Below are 20,221 nucleotides of genomic sequence, written 5' to 3' on the forward strand. Positions count from 1 at the left end.
TTTATCCAGCAGCAGTCACCTCCAGGGGCTTAGGCCTATATTGTACAGAAATATTAGAGAGAAAACCCCAACAATCTGCTGCTGTGAGGCCCCATGAGCAGCACTTGGGTCAGGAAGAGAACGCTCTTCAGACTCAGGAAAGCACACCCATCTGCTGCAACCAGTGAAGAGAAGGAGGACAGAAGACATAAAAGCCTAAGAATAGTTTTCATTTTAACATGGTTGTTCCTGTGGTGGTCCTCGTTGGGTGCTCTGCAGGGCCTCTGGATTTCTGGGGCCCGGGTCTCCTCCATGCATGCCTCATGACCTGGGGGGCAGGGATATGGCTCCCCATACCCACTATTAGACACTTTCATGGAGAAATCTTATGATCATAAGTGCGCTCACACACACACAGGTACTCCGAGACAAACACTCTCTTGGTTGGCTGCTGCCTCTAAATCACAGGTGTCAAACTGCAGGCCTTGAGGGCCGGTGTCCCTCAGGTTTTAGATGTGTCCTTGATCCAACACAGCTGATTTAAATGGCTAAATGACCTCCTCAACATGTCTTTAAGTTCTCCAGAGGCCTGGTAATGAACTGATCACTTGATTCAGGTGTGTTGACCCAGAGTGAGATCTAAAACCTGCAGGACACCGGCCCTCGAGGCCTGGAGTTTGACACCCCTGCTCTAAATGGTCCCTTTGGGTGGTGTTCGCGTTCTCTGCAGTAGAATATCACTTCCTGTTCCAACACATAGTGATGTGTTTGTATAGCTTATCTGCGTAGCAATTTAATTAAAAGCTTAAAGGTGACTTCTTATTCAATACCCCAATTACTTACCTGGATGACTGAGCATGCATCAAGACGTTCTTGATGCAACCCTAAAGCAGGAGTAGGTTGAGACTGTGAATATAAATTAGTGAGTACACAGAGTGACGATTACACTATGCATCAAGACGTTCTTAGTGAGTACACTCTGTGTACTCACTAATTTATATTCACAGTCTCAACCTACTCCTGCTTTAGGGTTTCGCTAGCTTAGCTTATCTCATAACCCACTTGCTAGCAGCCTCCTTTAGCAATACTGATACTTGTAATAAATGTAGCATATTTTCACCTCCTGAGGCCAGGATCACAGAATAGCCTTGAAAAACCCGTAGCCAGCCAGGGACCTGTTGTAGCCGGTGCAGCCAAAGGTAGCGTAGGCCCCGCTAGCTGTCCCCTGGCAGACTGTCCTGAGCAGCCGTGGAAACAGGATGGCTCTTCATGTGTCTAACTGCTTTTCCCCACTCAGCGACACGCCCGCCGGGGATCAAACTCTGGTAACTGGCGATTCTGTTCTGAGACGTGAGGTTAGAGACACCAGAAACCATAGTCAGTTGTCTTCCAGAGCAGGCGACATTGAGGGAAATTTAAAACTGCTGGCTAAAAGTAAATATAAATTCAGTAAAATTATAGTTCACATCAGCAGTAATGACACCCGGTTACACCAGTCGGAGGTCAATAAAATCAATATTGAATTGCTGTGTAACTTTGCCAAAACATTTTTCTCTGGACCCCTCCCCAGTCAGACCAGGAATGACATGTTTAGCCACATGTTCTCCTTAAATTGCTATCCATGAAGCCAGATAACACACATCCATTAGTGAAACTGCAGGAATGCCTTAAAGACATACAGACCTGGATGCCTCTAATTCTCTGCTTTTAAATTCAGATCAAACTGAGGTTATTGTACTGAAGGGTCTGCAGCCTAGGCCTATTAGAAGGAAAATTAGAGGTTATCCAGGTGTTAAGATCAGCCATTTCTCTGCAGATGATCAGTTAGCTATATGACAACGACTCTTTCAAGAATTTTTGAGACAAAAGGAATTTTTTGAGACTGGCCTATAATTAGCCAGGTGAGGTAAATAATTGTTAACGATGACCAGCTTAAAGGCGGTGGTACGTAGTTGATTATTAGAGGTAGGTTGATCACATTTCAGATTGAAGCATTAATTAATGGCAGGACTTCTCTGAGCAGTCTTTGAAGGAATGGGGTCTAAAAGACACGTTGATGCTTTGGAGGAAGTAATTATAGAAGTTAGCTCAGAAAGAACCTTGGAGAGAAAGACGCTACATAAACATCAAAAGCACTGAAAGTAGCTGTTTGTAATAACATGTTGTACACATCAGGAGACGTCAACGGAAGCCGTCCTACAGAGAGCAGATCTAAACATTATTTTTTATTCTTATCACTTTATTGTTATTGCACTAGGAATAAATAATAAGGGAAGTATTCTGAATCAGATGCAAACTTGTGGCCATAGTATAGGCCAGCTCGCACCGGCAGCTGTCGGAGGAAGAGGTCAGTGAAGAGGAATCCACCGTCATCTGTTCCTAGCAAGGACAGCGTGCTCTCCATGATCTGGAGAGTGGTACCACCACCCAGGCCCGAGAGAGAGAGGAGTTTCTCGGCCTGCTCTGCGTGGGAGAAGGAGTGGTGCTGCAGCAGCAGCGCCTTGAGAGCGGTGCATTTCCTTCTTTCATTTGGTGGAGGGATCCCAGAGCAGGGTCATCACACAGTGGGTGAGCAGCGGATCCAGCAAGGTCACCACATGATGGCATTTTGTGTAGTCGGCTGAAATGCCACAAAGAGCAAACGGAGCTCCAACGTGCACGAACCGCGAAGGAGGGTCGTGAAGCCAAAAATCCAGCAGCTTAACTGCCACAGAAAACTAAACAGCAGTGACGTTTGTAGGGTTACTGAAGTTGGGCCAGCTGGTATATAATGATGTGCTGCATGGTGGCTGGCTGCACAGCTATGGTTAGCATAACAGTGAAGCTGGAGGATGAACGCTAACTTTTTGCACTCGATAAAAGTTAACGTGAAGGTTCCTGATGGTTAGAGACAAATGCAGTCGCATGGCAGGATGCTGTAAAAGGACCAAACTTCAGCCAGGAGAACAACTGAGATAATCCATCCACAATACGAGGTCAGTCATTCATATACTGCTGCATGGGCTGGGCATAGTGATAATAAAAAACGAGAGAGGACAACAATGATCACTGTTTTTAGCGGCTTGTTCAGATTAAATAGAACAAGATACAAAACATTAAAACATGTTAAAAACAAAACACCTTAATAAACAGAGTAATTTGGAAGCAGGATTCATCAGGTCATCACTTAAAGATTGGAGCTGTGAATGTTGTAATGCAGTACAGATGTTATTATTATCACCGTCACATCCTGTTTATGACAGTTAAAATAAATAACATTCACATAAGGAATAAAATTGTCTCATGTAAACTGTATGTGGTGTTAAATATTACTGTTCTTTAATGTCGGTCATAAGGCTGGTACTTCAAGAGCCATATATTTTATGAGGTGTTACTCATTGTGAAAAATTTGAGAACCGCTGCATTAGTTCATAAGGATTAACACGTGTGTCACACTGAGACCGCAGGTCCTTTAACTCTCCAGCAGAGGGCAGATGAAACAAGCTTGTGTAAGGAAGAGGACTGCCTTTCTAGTATTGTGCAGCACTTTAGGAACACTTTTGCACTTTATTAAAAGCACTTTAACTAGCACTTTATTTAGCATCGCACTTTAGGTATAGATTTTCACATTAATAACATTTGCACACAAGAGGTTTAATTATTTATTGAGTATTTTAATAATTAGCAAGTAGCCTTTTTCCAGGTCCTCCAGCTGCTCCACATTAAGAAATGTTGTGGTTGTCTGTGAGGAGGAAAGAATTAAAGAATTAAAGTAACGTGTGTGCAAAGAGGTAAAGGTGGTGCAAAGAATTGGTTGAGATGTTGAGATGTGATTGCTCGCCTGTCTTTCCTGTGTGCTCTCCAGGGTGCAAATGTTTGTCTGTTTAGTCCTTAACAGCTGAGAGTATTTAAGGCTGCCAGCTGTTATTGGATGTGAGTGAGTGTTGTGCTTATATTGTCTGTTTTACCCTTTTATTATTTGTTATCTTATGTGCAGCACTTTGTGATTCTGTCTAGAAAGGTGCTATATAAACAAAATTTTATTTATTTATTTATTTAAGAAAGCTCGACATGCAAGTAACTGCCTTAGAGCTATACAGGCAAATAAATGCCTCTTGTTTCCGCCATACTGTGTCTTGGTCTTCCTCACTGTAAATCCAGCCGTTACAGCAAGCTATTGTAACGCTCTCACTCCGGCCTAGTGATTTTCAGACTTTTCCCTAGCATACCCTATGGAAGAGGATTAGGGCCACCGAAAAAAAAGTGGGTCTTTTTTTCTGACTTTTGTCTCAGAATTCTGGAAAAGAAGAAAAAAAGACCCACTTTTTTTTTCAGTGGCCCTAATCCTCTTCCGTAATATCCTCCGTTAGAAACTGAACAGAATTCATACACACTGACGCCACAATTTTATTTATCTAGGAAAGGAGATTAATAAAGACACTTGGAGAAATAAACTTATCAGCAGTGTTTTTTGGCTTGTTTTTGGTTTTCCCTGTACCATATCATGACATCAAGCATTACATTTTTTTACAGCATTTAACAGCATATTTGTATCCTGATCATCTGCTGAAACCCTGCAATGGCTCCATGCACCCAGTTTGACAACCAGCCAAGCTCATCTCCTTTACATGTTACTTTCAAACGTCCCTCATTACTGATGGATATTTCTCACATCCAGATGAATAGTATCAGCCTTCTGGGATTTGTCTTACCTGGAAAACCCAAGACTGAGAGTTGTCTAAAATGAAGCAAACTGTAGAACTTTCTTCGGTGTTAATTACAGGCTAATGTAGTATCTGCAGTTTGGAGTGAGTTTGACTTTATGTTGTGTAACATGGCAAATGGTCTGGTTCTTATATGGCTCTTTTCTAATCTAAGCACTCAAAGCGCTGAACGACTAATTCTAAACTGACTTCCAGACTCTGATGGATGCATCGGAGAGCAACATGGGATTAGGATCTTGCCCAAGGATATTTGGCATGCAGACTGGTGGAGCCTGGGATCGAACCGCTAACCTTCTGGTTAGTAGCTGACTTAGTCTACCGCCTGAACTACAGCCACCTAAAAGGTGTATGGTTACCTAAGTCAAAAGAATAATTTTACTGTAACTCAATACAATAGAATATGCAAAGCTTAGCAATGTTGAGCAAATGAAAGAAAGCAGTCATATTTGTTTAATATGTGCATTGAAGGTCATATCATGGAAAAACAGCTGTTTACTACCTTGCACAGTGCAATCAGTTTTCCTGCTAGAAATTTCACAGTTCCTGTTAGAGCCAATAACCAAAGTAAAAAAAAACAAAAATTGATCCCATTCAGTAGCACTTAACAGGTCAGTTCCCCTACCCTGGAAAACTAGCTCATGATCCTCATGCAGTCACTACAGTAACACTACAGTAACACTACAGTAACACTACAGTAACACTCTCAGTCTCAACACTTATTAGTCTTAATAAAGGTTTGCAGCTGTCACACACTGCCTTAGAATAGTTTTGGTACACTGATGTATTAACCAACCAATATACCTTTCTAGAGCTAGGCCTAATAAACACACACACACACACACACACACACACACACACACACACACACACACACGCATGTGTGAACTTCAACTGTGATGAGAGTCCCGTCACGGTTAATGTTGTTTCTTCAGTGCTTTTCCTTCTGACGTTTGGAGGGCGAAAGGAAAGAGCCAACATCCGTGATCGTATCTGACAAATGAGATAAGAGTGATTTCCTCAGGGTAACTCTGACAATTAGTGGATGGACATAAAAGGTCTTACAAGCTGATTACGCATGGATAACCCAATTTAGAGCAACTAGAGCAAGTGATAGGGAGCGTCATACTGGAAGGTTGTTAAAATGTTTTGATTGCTCCCTCCCTGTGACCACTCTGACTTGGGTTATACCAGTTCCTGTCTTCAGTCTTGTGATCTTTTTTAGGTGAAATTTGTGGTCAGAATGAGCAAAGATTATTTTGTGCTTTAAATGATTTCTCTGAAAGGTTCTTTTTTCAGGGTGGAATGATCGCACAGCACACACGTTTATTGACTTTGAAAAGAAAAACTGGGTAAACAAGTTTGAATTTCATTTGGATTTCTCTAATCTACACAACTTTTTAGGATCACAGTGGGCATCTGGTGTTTTTCCACTGCCTTCCTGTGTTTACTTGTGGAGCCCTGGTTCCTCACCTACCATACTCACCTGTCATCCACTGACAACAGTCAGCAAGTCTGTATTTAAGACCAGCGCAGTCATCTATTCTCTGCCAGTTTGTCACCCATCTCACTTACCTCACTTAAGTCACTGCTTCACTCCCCTGCAGCTCAGTTACCTGGACGCTGGTCTCTTTGGCATGTCTCTGTAACCCACTCCTCAGAATCAAAACTGTTCACCGCTTTAATCTGCCTGTCCTCCTGCCTCCTCTGTATTATCAGGAAAACCAGGTTGGAACCACATTCCCAGACACTCCCTCAGTTGCCCTCCCCAGAGCCTCACGGCCTCCACCTGCAAAATGAGTGTTCTTCTCGATTCCTTGCATTAACTCCAAACTTCAGAACCTAATAAAGTCCTGATCAAAAGTTTAAGAGTACTTGAAAAATGGTAAAAAATAAATAAATAAATAAAATCATATTTTGCATGGTTGGATCTTAACGAGGTTCCAAGTCGAGCTTCAACATGCAACAAGAAGACTGCCGTGTCCCCACCTCTGTCTGCCCCCACGCTTCTGGGGGCATTGCTGCAGCTTCCCACCCTCATTATCAAGCACATTTGTGACAGAAACACAGGCATTTTCATAGTCACACACTCAAACAATATAGGACGAATAAAAACTAAAAAAGGACTGGTCATTGGCATGGTCTGGACTTCCCGTAGTTTACGATAAACTCCCTGTTCTTTGAGGTGTTGAGCTGTAGGAGGCTCCTCTGGCTCCAGACAAAGTCGCTCACCAGATTTCTGTTCTCATCGTCTCTGCCATTCCTAACACACCCCATGATGCCTGTGTCATCTGCAAATTTCTGACACATCACTGAGCAGAAGTCTGAAGTGTATAAGGTGAAGAGAAGAGGGGCCAGCACCGTGACCCGAGGTGCACCAGTGCTGCTGATATCCTGCAGCCTGATATAGTGGGGTCTTTCCGTGAGATGGCTGCCGATCCAGGTAGCCTCTCCTCCACGTGTCCTGTAGTGCCACCTGCAGGCACTGCTTCACCTACCGCTGACTTGATAATTGACCTGTCCTTTATTCTGAAGGTCACCTTCTTCCTGTTGAGGACACCCTTCACCACCTGTAGTTTTTATTAGAAAAACATGCTGCTGGATCCACTGATAAGGACAATGAAGGGATCGCCGGCTGTCTGACTGACTACATGAATATCTGTGTGGATGAGGTCTCCTCTGTCAGCGGATTGAAAGCAGTCTGTCTGCATTTCCCGACACAGTGTGGTGAAGCAGAGGGGTGTACTGTAGCTAAACAACGTTATGGTCTGCCTTTCAGAGTGGGGGTAGAGGTGTGACTCCGTATGCATCCCTTACATTAGCATGCAGTAGATCAGTTGTCCTGTTATTCCTAGTGGACAGTTCACAAACTGGTGGAAGCAGGCAAAGTGGAGTCCAGTGAGACGTGATTAAAATCCCTACAGATAATGAAAAGTGCCTCTGAGTACTGTCTGCAGCCACAGGCAGCATCTGCATTATTAATTATTCAAGAACTGTTTTGGACTACATTTTGAAAAAAGCAAACTGAGTCTAACTAATTAAGGTTGAGTCTGTCATCGTCAGCATCTACATGGATGTTAACATCAATCAGCAGAGCTGTTTTATAGTTGCTGTGTGGGACGCTCGAGGGCACAGAAATAGGAAAGTGAATGGATGCAAGCGCCTTGAGGCCACTGTTGTTGTGATTTGGCGCAATATAAATAAAATTGAATTGAAAAAATGCACATAGAATGATGATTTAATTGGTTCTTTAAGCGTATTAAAAGGGCTTATATAAGTTAATATATAATCCTGGACTCCCTTGTGGGGACTATATCGTCCTCCTGGGGGGATCGTGTGATCTAGGCTGTGATTGGGAGAAACAGCCTCCACAGTCTAAACTAACGTGTTTTATTGTTGGACTCCTTTAAAGGAAACAAGTTACAATTTTTACATTGCAAAATTGAAGTAATTAACTTTCATCCATTGCCTACTGAGAAAAGAACGTAATGAGAGTACGACTGCACTACCAGATAAACACTTCTCATTTCTCATATTTGTTTTTGTTACTAAGCTGTGTACATACTGGCAGCACTTCACTCATCGAACATTGCTTTGTAGTCGATGTCTCGTGGCCATTCTCCTCCTCCTGACTGTGAACACTGCTGCCTGAGCCCAGCCCCTCCTCAGCCTGGGAGCTGCTTTTACTCAAGCACCACAGCAAAGGGACACAGGAATCATGACTCCGCTATCGAGGGCAGCCTCTATGCAAGCTCCTCCAACAACAGACACCTTTCCCACAGCTGATCTTCAAGGCAGAATACATCATGAAGAATCTCTAAGGACCTTTTCTTTCATCTTTCCTCTCTGAAACTCACATTTAAGTTTTCTGGAATTCAAATTTTGCTACGACGAGATGAGTGTGAAAAAAAAGGCTGCACTTGTCATCAGCTGGCAGAAGTCATTTTCCATCATGGCCCCTTGGAGGAAAGGTAAAGTCTCCTTTTTTCCTCTCATAAAGTCCTGAAGCCTTGGAAATGGCTCCGTCGTCGTTTGCACAGTGATGTCCGTGACTTTTGTTTCTCAGCTGTTCTTGTTCTTCAGTGTTTTGAATCTTGAGCAGCATGTGAGAGTTATTGTTCTATAAAATTAAAAGCTGATGTCAGTTTCCATGCTTTTGTTTGTGGTACTTGTGCAACTACTAGCAAGCTTTCAGTTTGTAACCATTTAATCACCAGTTAAAGGACAGCCACTAATTTCATCAACACAAAGACAGCACCAAGAATGGGAGAGACTAATAGAAGCAGTTCTGACTCGAGTTACCGTGCTCCTGCACATTCTTGTCTTATCTTAATGGTTTTTGATAAGATGGGGCCCCACTGACTTTGATAAAGAAGACCGAGTAGCACGGATGGATGGCACCGTGGTCAGGAAGCAGTGGAAAACATAACAGGGGCCCCAGCTGTGCCTTCTGTTTCAATGTAAGCTCAGTGTAGGAGGCAGGTGCAAACATATGCTACTAGCTTGATTTCCTGCCCTCACGGCAGGGCTCATCGGATTTATTTTATGTTTGACTGCAGATAAACTGCAGTGGAATTCCTGTTGTGAAACTTTGTTATGCAAATATTCTTTTTAGTACTCAAATCTAACTGCAATAATAAGACAACACATTTAGAAATGTTCTATTGAAAACAACATTGCTTTAGAAAATAAGAAAGGGCTATGACTGGGGATGCTGTTTTCGGTCCCAGGCCAGTAATGACCGATGAGCTGGGAAGGACTGAAGGGCTCGATGCTTGACTTACTTTGTCATCTGTTCTGTGTACATAAAATATAAAGGCAATGTCAGTTTCCTTGTTTTTGTTTGTGATACTTTAGTCGGTTGAACAAATCCAGGAAAAAACTGCTTATTTGTCATAATTTATTCAGAATAAACAGTTTCACCAAGATTTAATGACTAAAGACAATCACTAGTTTTCATCAAATTGATCCAGACTAGAATTTGATGACTTCTCCACGTCCCTAACAGGAAGCATCAAATTAGACCTGATGGATGTCTCGTAGACAAAAACACACTGATAATATTCCACCACCTTGGCTCTAAGCCCAGAAGTATGGAAGCCCGTTTCCACCACTAAAAACAAAAAAAGGATCCATAACTCAAAATTTCGAGTTATTTTCTCAAAATTTCGACATATTAACTCGAAATTTCGATTTATTAACTCAAAATTTTGAGAAAAGCAACTCGAAATTTCGAGTATTTTCTCAAAATTTCGACATATTAACTCGAAATTTTGATTTATTAACTCAAAATTTTGAGAAAAGCAACTCGAAATTTCGAGTTAGCGCTGCCAATCAGTAATCTACGTGAATGACGTCATTTCCTCGTTACCCAGAAGCTGAAGCCTCAGCTACAAATGCTACAGCTAAGCTGTATTACATCCAGTCGCACAGATTGCTGAGTGTTTTCAGCCTGGCTTCACAAATGATGAAATCCCTGTTATTAGCTGAATCACACGGTGTTACTATCAGCAAACGTACTCGCCAAAGCGCCAATTTGTTGGGATCCGTTTTTGAGTGCGCGCTCCTCTGCGCCATATGCTTCCGGGTAACAAGAAAGCGACCTCATTCACGTATATTTTTGACTGGCAGAGCTAACTCGACATTTTGAGAAAATAACTCAAAATTTCGAGTTAATAAGTCGAAACTAGCTGTTTTGTTTTTATTTAGTGGCGGAAACGGGCTTCCATACAGAAGACCAGCCTTCCTAAAACAACAAAAAATGCTTGGCTGCTCCACCTAAGCCTCTTCTTCTGCAGCTCCAGATGATAAGTGGTCAGTTTAACCACCCACAGTGACCCTGACAAACACACACCACAGCAGGGCTGTAAAAATAGCAGGCCTGTCGCAGCCTGTTTATGACCTCGTGTTGTCAGAGGCCAACTAAACCAACACCTAAGCCCAAAGGCTTTCCATATGTGTTCTGTGTTGTAAATGTCGTTCTCTGCATTAAGAGACAGCCAGAGGGCACAAACCAGAAGGTTTAGTCCACATCTATAAGAAAAGTAAAGGGCTCTGGAAAACCACCTTTTATAAGAGCGTGTGCAGTTTGAAGGTGATTTCATGGGAAGAAAAAGTGCTTCACTTAAGGGTGTATGATGATCGTCTTTGGAGCCACATTCACAGTTTGTATTTCTTCCATTTATGATACTTTTGCTTATTCAGCATGTTGCACACATACAGTATACTTTTGTCATGTTTTTTTTATTTAGAAATAAATATTATCTTTATTTTAAAAATCATTTTTACTGGAAACTTTAAGTAACATAGCCTTTACCCAATAAATATCACAGTTTAGCTTCCTCACCTGGTTACTGGCATCACAAATGAAAGAAACAACTGAGGTTATTATCATATCAGCATTATTATTGGTTGAAAAATGTCCAGCAGACAAAAAACATCTGATGTCACCAGAGCTGCTTAAAATGATTTCCAGACAACTGCTCACATTAAGCATTTGTATTATTATTATTACAGTTTGGAAAAGCTGCAGATTAAACACAACCTGGACAACTTTATTTGTTATCGTAATAAAACAAATGATTCTGAGATGCCAAAGTTTTTGTTATTTTTTTGAGGAAATTCATTTTGCAAACATGTAAGTTGTAACGTTGGGTTGTGTTGTGTGGTTGAGAAGAGGCGGCAAAACACCTAGCAGGCTAGGCGGAAGGATACACACCCACACTGGTATCAGTAATCCACGGTGGTTCTTTAATATTTAATACGGTTGCTAATTCTTCAGCAACCGTATAAAAGCCCGGCTGAACGGCTGCGGCTCAACAACAAAATGCCCAGCGTTCATACAACCCAAGCGCTGCAAACAAAACAAAAAAAAGGGTCTGGAAAAGAAAACATAAGTCCGTCCCTCGTTAAGCACGAGCGTGAAGGCACGTGTCCTCATAATCACAGAGAGAGAAAGCGAGAGAGCAGTGGCACACACTGATAACACCATCAACCCTCGACTTGGGTGTCTTAAAGGGACACCACACCATAACGGCTGTTACAAAGTCCATAAGAGCACCATCACCCAACTGTTAATAATAATCATTAAACCATACTCACAATGCAACATTAACTGAGGTCTTGATACCACTTGGGTGCACTTGAATCCAGCGACATACATTTTATCATCACACAGTGCGCGTGCGGAGACAGGATGTTTCCCTCTGCCTTCCAGGCGGCTCAGAGCTTTGTTATTAAGGTGTGAACGCTTAGGCATCAGGACAAGGCAACAGGGCACTCTGCTTACTCTACTTTAACAGCATTAGTCCTCAACTCAGACTTTTTAAGTACTCGCTTGATTGAAAACTCAGTGGAACGTGAATAAATATGAGGGAAACAGCTGAAGGACGTCTTCGTACAGAGACGAGCTTTAGAATGAATTTGGGTGGGGGCAGCGTTGGTGGACTGTCTGTAATAATATGTTGCTGGGTTTAGAAAGCACAGACACTAGGACAGAGACTGCTGTAAATTACAGGATAAAATACCTGTTTGTGTTGTTTGGCCAGGATGAGGACAGCTGGATCACGGCGACACCTGTCCAGCTGACAGTTACTGCACAGAGAGCGCTTTAGGGATGGACGGCGATTGGATCACAATGGCCAGAAGTCTGTTCACATGGCCGACGTGGCTTTAGTGTGTAATTGCACTCGCCCATTTTTGTGTGCAGGCATGAACATGAACAGGGGTGCAGGATTATTGAGACGAGCTGCTGTACATAGTTTAATCGCTCTGATGGTTTTGTCTTTTCTGTTATTTCTTTATGGAAATAAATTCGTGGGCTCTTCTGTCACTGAAAACACATCAGCTGCTATTTGGCTTTGACAAGTAAACTCTGCAAAGGAGTTGCAACTGATAACAAAGCAGCCTCGCCTAATGGACACGTGTGGACCTGCCTCCTCTTCTCCAAGGAGAAGCATGGGTGCTGGCTAACTCTGGGTTAATGCAATAAATGAACAAAACCTTTAATTCAACTGAAGGGAAACTTGTGAGTGGTCAGAGAGTGAGGGCAAAGAGACAGAAGAGTAGCATCATATAATAACTGCTGCTCAGCCTACCTTCAGCACTTTGTGAGATGCTATTAGAATACAGTAAAATGTTCACATTATTTCAGATATGGTTATTATAACCTTGTGTTGATGAAGAACGCTGATACCTGGTGTAGCTTTCTAAATGTAATGTTCTGCTCATTTTGTAAGAGTACTGATAATCTCATCTGTATTTCCTCGAATAGTTATCATGTGCTCAAAGTAACAATCTTTAAAAGCAAGTATAGTGCTGTCTTTCAGGCTACATATAATTTAGTTCTAACAGCAGTATGAGCTCAGCTCTGTATGCTGTGTATTTAAAACCAACAACAGTAGCCAGGATGTGTTAAAATAGGATTTGGCATGAACCCTAAGATCAGGTGTAGCAGTGCACTGTGTGGAAAAGAATTACAAGTCACATAATCACTCGTTTTGTGAGCTGCAGGCTGTGATCAGCTGACACGTGCTGCTCACTGCTTCTTGTGGATTTAGGGCTGAATTCAGCAAGACATAAGCAGATGTTACAAACACTGTGAGGCTGATTTGTAACGCCAGTATAAAAAACCATCAAATTAAATAAATTCACAAGATAAATAAGAATAATTGATGTAACCTGTCATTGGCTGCCCACCATAAAGAATCATAGGGAGTCATTAAACTTAACCACAGTACTGCAAATTCACCATTTCACTGCTGATATTTATGTCAACTTTGAAACCTCTGGTGAAAGACGTCCTGAACCTCACTGACTCTTTTAGTCGTGTTCAGTCGGCGCTCCCTCCCGTGAGCGTTCAGGTTCATCTCGTGCTCTGTAATTATGTGATATTCTAATTTGCAGTTTAAACTTTTCTGATCACATGTCTGTTATAATTCAAATTTCTGCGCCATGTCCACCAGTTAAACTTCTTTTATGTGTGCGTGACCCCTGCATCATCCCTGCTGGACATTCCTCTGCTGTTTATCAGAATATTGGGCCCCTCCCTTGGACAATCGCTCCCTTAAGCCGTGAGCTCATCATCTGCTCACTTTGCTCAAATGCTCTTGAGTTTTGCTTCTTGTAAAACCAACTGTGTTAAACCTAAAACGTATCCCTGGACTCAGGCTCTCAGAAGGATTTGTAGAAAAGCAGAAAGTCTTGAATGTATTCTCATTTCAGCCTGGTTTCCAAATGTTACATAGAACTGAAACTGTGCTTTTAAAAGTTTGTAATGATCTTTTATTAGTTGCTGACAGACCTGAGCTCGCTCTGCATTGTGGTATTCTAGTGTTTACACTGGACAGCTGTGCGGGTAATAAAGGAGCTGCCCTTGAATAGTTTAGATCCAATATAACCGACAGCAGTTTTGTGGCTGCTCCTCTGACATCCTGTTTTTATTAAATTACTTGTGTCTCATTCATCTTTCAGTTCAGGCCGCCACCGTTTACAGTTACAATGTCCCTTCTTTCAGAGGGAAGCTGTTTCTCACAAACACACACTGCTTTTACATGTTTTCTTCTGTGCTTAGACAAGAAAGACTTCTACTTTCATTCATAATTGTTTTACGTTTATAGTTTCGTCAAAATTCCCATGCAAGAACTGCCTCCTCCACTCAGAGAGGATAAAAGCAAACAGGTTTTAATTTTGCATTTGCTTTGACAAGATATCCACCTTTGTTTTCTGGAAATATATTCGACCAAAAGGCCCCAATGCCGTCAACATGTTGACGTTACATTAAGTGCTCAGTACTCCCTGTGACCAGCTGTAGATCTACAGCAAGATCCTCATATCATCCTCATCATACAGGTGGTGACAAGTACTTGCACTGCTGTACAAGACACAATGTGACAGATGTACACATATCACCCCTCCCAAAGTTAACAAGGTCTCATTTGTGGTAGTTTCCTCCACAGTATCTCCTTTACAACATTTAAACATAATGATAGACAAGGTAGCGTGCATGTTACCGTGTATATGACAAGAAGAAAGCTACGACTGTCTGGCTAAGAAAGAGCTTTGTCTAAGGAAGTACGATTCTTGGCCCTGGAGTTCAACCAGGAAACTGTTCCCAAAATTTTTAACCATGATGACAAACATTCTTCAACCGAATAACTTTTTACTCAAAGACGCGTTCGCTGGATTCAAACCGTTTCAAACAGCTCAGAGAATGGTTAGGACAGTCATCACAGGACTTCCTAAAATATGAAAAATGACAACTGACACATATTTCTTTTTCTATTTAACAGGTAAAGGAGGCAGTAAAAACACATTACTGGACAGTGAGGTTGTCCTGACAAAAATGAAGCTTTTTATTGACCAGGACAACTCACACCCCGAGCTGAATTCTCAGCTTGATGAAAAGCCTGGGCAGCCTCAGATCAAGCCTGGCTCCAAATATCCATCTGCCATTTTGTCAGATACTCATCTCTCAAACTTGTTCAAGTGTGAATCAGAGGACTCTGGAGTGGAGCTTCCCAGCGGAGCTCATTCACCATCCACCCCAACAGGATCTGAGCAGAGCTTTGTGGTGCACAGTCGAGAGTCTTCCTGTGACTCCTCCAACTTAAACTCTGAGCCCACCGTCCTCTCTGACAGACTTGTTGCAGATACAAAGAGCACTGAGAAAAACCAGGCAAATGACTCAGCGGATAACAGTTTAAATACAACAGTGGATACACAGGATGGTTTGTTAATTCATTCAAATACACTTATTTCTTCGGCTATAACAGTAGAGTTGCACATAGGTGAGGATGTGAACCACTGCATGGTTTCAGGTCCTGAACAAAGTGAGGATGCTGAAGAGTCCAGGGCTGTGACAGGAAGGACCGGCTCAGAGGATACGAGGCTTGGAGAGCAATCCTTAATACAAAGCTGTGACGACATGACAAGCAAAGTCTTTGAACCCGAGCCTATTAAAAGGAGTATCACCAGTGACAGCCTGGATGAGTACATGGATGAATGCTGCAGATTAAGTAAGGTAAGAAAAAAGCAGCACTGATCAGTCCTCACACTTTACAAGGGTGCAAACTGAGCAGACTAATGTAGCCCCGATGTTTCTCGATGAAAGCAACCTTTATATGTGACATACACAATCATGCAGAGTAGTGAAATGCTTGTGTCCGAGCTGCAGACGCAACCGTGCCATTCCAGGGCTTGGTTTTTTTGTTAGCATGGGGGGTCTAGCCAGGACCCTTACTGGATGGGAATTGAACTTGCGACTCCCACTCCAAAGGTGTGGCTATCCAGCTGCCAGGGCTATCCAGTCCTGGCAGCTGGATAGTGAGATGCCAGATGAGCTGGCATGTCAGAATTTCCTAAATCAAATCTCCAGTAGAGGTAGGTGGATCGATCCAAATATCGATAGTATCGATACCAACACTAGTATTGGTATCGGATCGATACATTGCTTTTATCCTTCAGTGTGTAGCCCGCTGAACTGTGTTAATTATGTCTTTGGGAAAAATAAACCTCCAACATGCACTATGAAAAATGTCCAAAGCTTTTTGTGTGCTGAAAGACACAAAAACATTCCAGGTCTCCAAAAACCCAGTTTCTGTTTAAAATGTTTCACAATTTGCTAGTTGAGAATTCGTCTCATTAATCGTGGCACACTACTCTCCCCCATTTAGCTGCCTGAGTCACATCGACAGTACTGGCCCTGTATTTACTTGGTACTGGATCGATACCAAAATGTGTAGTGTGGCACAGCACCAGAGATGGGCAGTACTTGTACTTACTTGTAACGCATTACTGTAATCCGATTGCTTTTTTCAAGTAACAAGTAAAGTAAGGGATTACTATTGCAAAAACGGTAATTAGATTACCGTTACTTTCCCGTAGGAACGCTGCGTTACTGCGTTACTAAAACCGTGATTTTTCTGCGAGAACGTCTCATGACAGTGACGTAAGCGAGTGCGCCGTTGGTGACAACAGCTGTGTGCAGATCAACAATGGATCACATATCGAGTGCAGAGAGAGTATGAGCGTGCAGCGTTTAAAGCGTGGAAGTACTGACCTTACTTTGAGTTTGATCCCATAAAAAGTGACAAAAACATTAGTGTCCGCTGTGCGTGGGAAGAAAACTTCTTTTTACAGTGAAAAAACCCCTAAACTTCCAACAAGCACCGAGTAGCTACGACGTAATGGGAAACTCACAGAGAAACTCGCGGATTCTTCCACTGACCGCAGCACACCTGCACCAGGGTAAACCTCCGCCTGCCTCACTCCTGCTTTACAGGTGAAAATAGAGCAACAGGACCGCTGAGTCTGTGACTTTATTTATTTTCTGCTGTGTTTTACTTGCATCTATTTGAAAGACTGAGTGTAAACACAAAAAATATTTTATTTTATGTGCTGGAATGTGCAGAAAATAGGTTTAAATATTAAATAAATTTGTTCCAGTCAGTGAATGTTGCAGATAATTAAATCTTTGCTTGATGCATAAAGTTAAAAGATTAAAACTAATAAAACAAGTTTTAAAAAGAGACTTTTCCATCTGATTACATTTTGTATGATGGATTATGCAGAAAAAGTAGAATTGGGCTGAGAGATCTATCACTTTATCACCTGTTCAGGTTGTAAATCGTGTTTTTAAAAAGTAACTAAGTAACTAAGTAATTAATTACTTTTGAAAATAAGTAATCAGTAAAGTAACGGGTTTACTTTTTTGGGGAAGTAATCAGTAATTAGTTACTGATTACTTTTTTCAAGTAACTTGACCAACACTGCACAGCACTGCTGTGAACGAGGGAAAGTGTGAATGTTGAAGGTTTTTGTTGAAGCGTCCAGGTAAGTATCTACATGTTAAATGACAACATATGTGTGTTCAAATAGCATCGACACACAGCTTCAGGTTCTTTATTTCTATATGATAATTCTTCATAATTAAACAATAAGAACAAGCAGTCTGATGTCCTGCAATCATTACGAAGCTATAATCTGAAATACAATAACACATTAAGTTTTTGCACAAAGTATCGGTATCGGATCAGTGTCATCGATACCACCCTGAATTTTACTCGGTATCGGATCAGAAAGGAGATCAGTGGTATGGCACATCACTAATCTTCAGGCATAACACATACAGTACTGCCCAAAGATTTTACAGTGTAATGTCTTATTGAACCCGAGTCACTGAACAGCTACAGTTAGAGCATCAGTTCATACAGTATCCAATCAAGCATTCTGCTAAAGACTATGTTTCAGTTTAGTTCTGTTATGCTTTTAGTGTTTAATATATTTATTATTTTCCACAATGAAATACAAAAATACAAAGCATCAAATAAAAGTAAAAGAGGGGAAAAAATAAAAATAAAAACCCACCCTAACAAACAACACCCCTGTTCGCTGTCAAGTAATCAAAAGTTTAAAAGGAAAAACATACAATGCAAAATAACACCAGCCAAGGTATACAGAATAAGAAGAAAGAAAAAATAAGCAAACAAATATAATTAAAAATAGATAAATAAATAAATAAATAAATAAATAAATAAAGGTCATTCCTGAACCTGTGTTGGTCAAAACACAGGTTGGTCAAAAAATATCAAAAAGGGTTTCCAGACTTTGTTAAATTTATTTACAGAGCCTCTCTAAACGAACCTAATTTTCTCTCATTTAAGATGAAATAATACATCCTTAACCCAATGAGAAACTGTGGGCGGGGCTGCGTCCTTCCACTTCAAAAGTATTAGACGTCTTGCCAATAGTGTAGAGAAGACAATAATTCTTTGACCACCTGCTGGTAGTGCCAGACCATCGGAGTTGACCCCAAATAAAAATAAAAGTGGATTGAGTGACACTCTCATTCCAAATATGCATGACAAAGCCCCACAGACATCTGTCCAGAACTTTTGTATTTTGGGACAGGACCAAAACACATGGATCAAGGTCGCCTCTGCCAATTTACATCTTTCGCACGTTGGGTCAATCTGGGGATACATCTTTGCCAGTTTTGATTTGCTAAGATGAACCATGTGCACTATTTTAAACTGCAGAAGCCAATGTCTTGCACACATGGAGGACGAGTGAATATTACTTAAAACATTGCCCCAGTCGGCTTCAGCAACACAGATTCCAAGATCCTCTTCCCAGGATCGCTTGATTGCAGACATAGAACAAGAACCCAGGCGCAAAATCAGAACAAGTATTGATGATATGGCCTTTTTCTTAGCCGGGTTAAAACACATAATGTCATCCATTACATCATTAGGGGGTTTATTTGGGAACCCTGGGATAGAGCCTGAAAGAAAGTGTCGTATTTGTAGGTACCTAAAGAAATTAGAGGGGGGTAAGTTGTATTTATTAGTCAGCTGTTCAAATGAGGCAAACGTGCCATCAATGAATAGTTCTTTTAAAGATCTCAGCCCTCGCCTCTGCCAGCCCTGAAATGTGGCATCAGACATTGAAGGGGAAAAAACATAGGCAGCCCAGTAGCTTCCAACTAAGCACATCTTCAGAAGATCAAAATGTAAACTAAACTGAAAGCAAATCTGGATAGTATTATTAACTACAGGATTCTCAATTGACAGGCTTTTGGGTAACGGGATAGATGCACCTACGACAGACGATAGCAAGAAAAAACCAGAAGAGAGCTTCTCCATATCTAGCCATACGGGTCCGCTGCAGTCGTGCTGAGCCAGTAGGTCAGACAGCGTAAACTAGACCCAGTAATAATAACGGAAATTCGGTAGAGCCAGGCCTCCGTCTTGCTTTGACTTTTGCAGATGTGTTTTATGCAAACGTGGTTTCTTGTTGTTCCAAAGGTATGATGTAATTACAGAGTCCAATTTCTTAAAATAAGCATTCGGAATGTATATAGGGAGGCTTTGAAACAGATAAAGATATCTGGGTAATACAGACATTTTAACTACATTCACTCTCCCAACTGACGAGAGAGGAAGCGGCGACCATTTTGACAAGTCTTGTTGCATACTGAGGTGTAACTTAGTAAAAATTTCTTTAAAGAGATCACTGAGGTTTTTCGTCACAGTTATGTCTAGATAGACAAAACTGTGCGTTGCAATCTTGAAGGGAACAGTAATGTTTGCTAATGTGGAAAGAGGCATATTTAGAGGCAGTAATTCACTCTTGTGTAGATTCAATTTATAGCCTGACACAAGCCCAAATGTATCAAAAAGTTCAAGAATGGAGGGAATTGTTACCTCAGCCTGACACAAACAGCAGGAGATCATCAGCATAGAGAGATTTATGCTCAGTTCCATATCGCGAAATGCCTTGAATGGCACCATTACTTCTTATAGCTATTGCCAACGGCTCAATAGCTAATACGAAAAGGATCGGGCTGAGGGGGGCAGCCCTGACGGGTTCCACGATGCAAGCGGAACGGTTTAGAATAATGGTTATTAGTGAGTACCATAGCTGAAGGACAGGCACAGAGTAATTTCACCCAGGACAAAAAGGAACTTCCAAACCCAAATCTTTGTAAGGTCTCAAATAGATATTCCCATTCTACTCTATGGAAAGCCTTCTCCGCATCCATG

General features: G+C 41.6%; 1 protein-coding gene across 2 annotated transcripts in view; it reads left to right on the top strand.

Annotated features, from left to right (window-relative positions):
• The first annotated feature begins 8,389 nt into the window (after positions 1-8,389).
• Positions 8,390-20,221, top strand: part of LOC146561782 (uncharacterized) — a 39,153-nt gene continuing 27,321 nt past the window's right edge. Inside the window, exons 1-3 of one of the 2 annotated variants that reach the window (XM_085243091.1) lie at positions 8,390-8,650; positions 14,969-15,406; positions 15,497-15,699. In XM_085243091.1, coding sequence (XP_085099217.1) covers positions 8,575-8,650; positions 14,969-15,406; positions 15,497-15,699 — 717 coding nt within the window. In that variant the 5' untranslated portion in view covers positions 8,390-8,574. Of the gene's footprint in view, positions 8,651-14,968; positions 15,700-20,221 lie in introns of both variants that reach the window. The other variant, XM_085243090.1, reaches the window with a different exon arrangement.

Source organism: Mchenga conophoros, linkage group LG13 (genome assembly GCF_057382185.1).
Source record: "Mchenga conophoros isolate Kocher_MC1m ecotype Shallow Benthic linkage group LG13, M_conophoros_male_GT1.1, whole genome shotgun sequence".
Lineage (NCBI taxonomy): Eukaryota > Metazoa > Chordata > Actinopteri > Cichliformes > Cichlidae > Mchenga > Mchenga conophoros.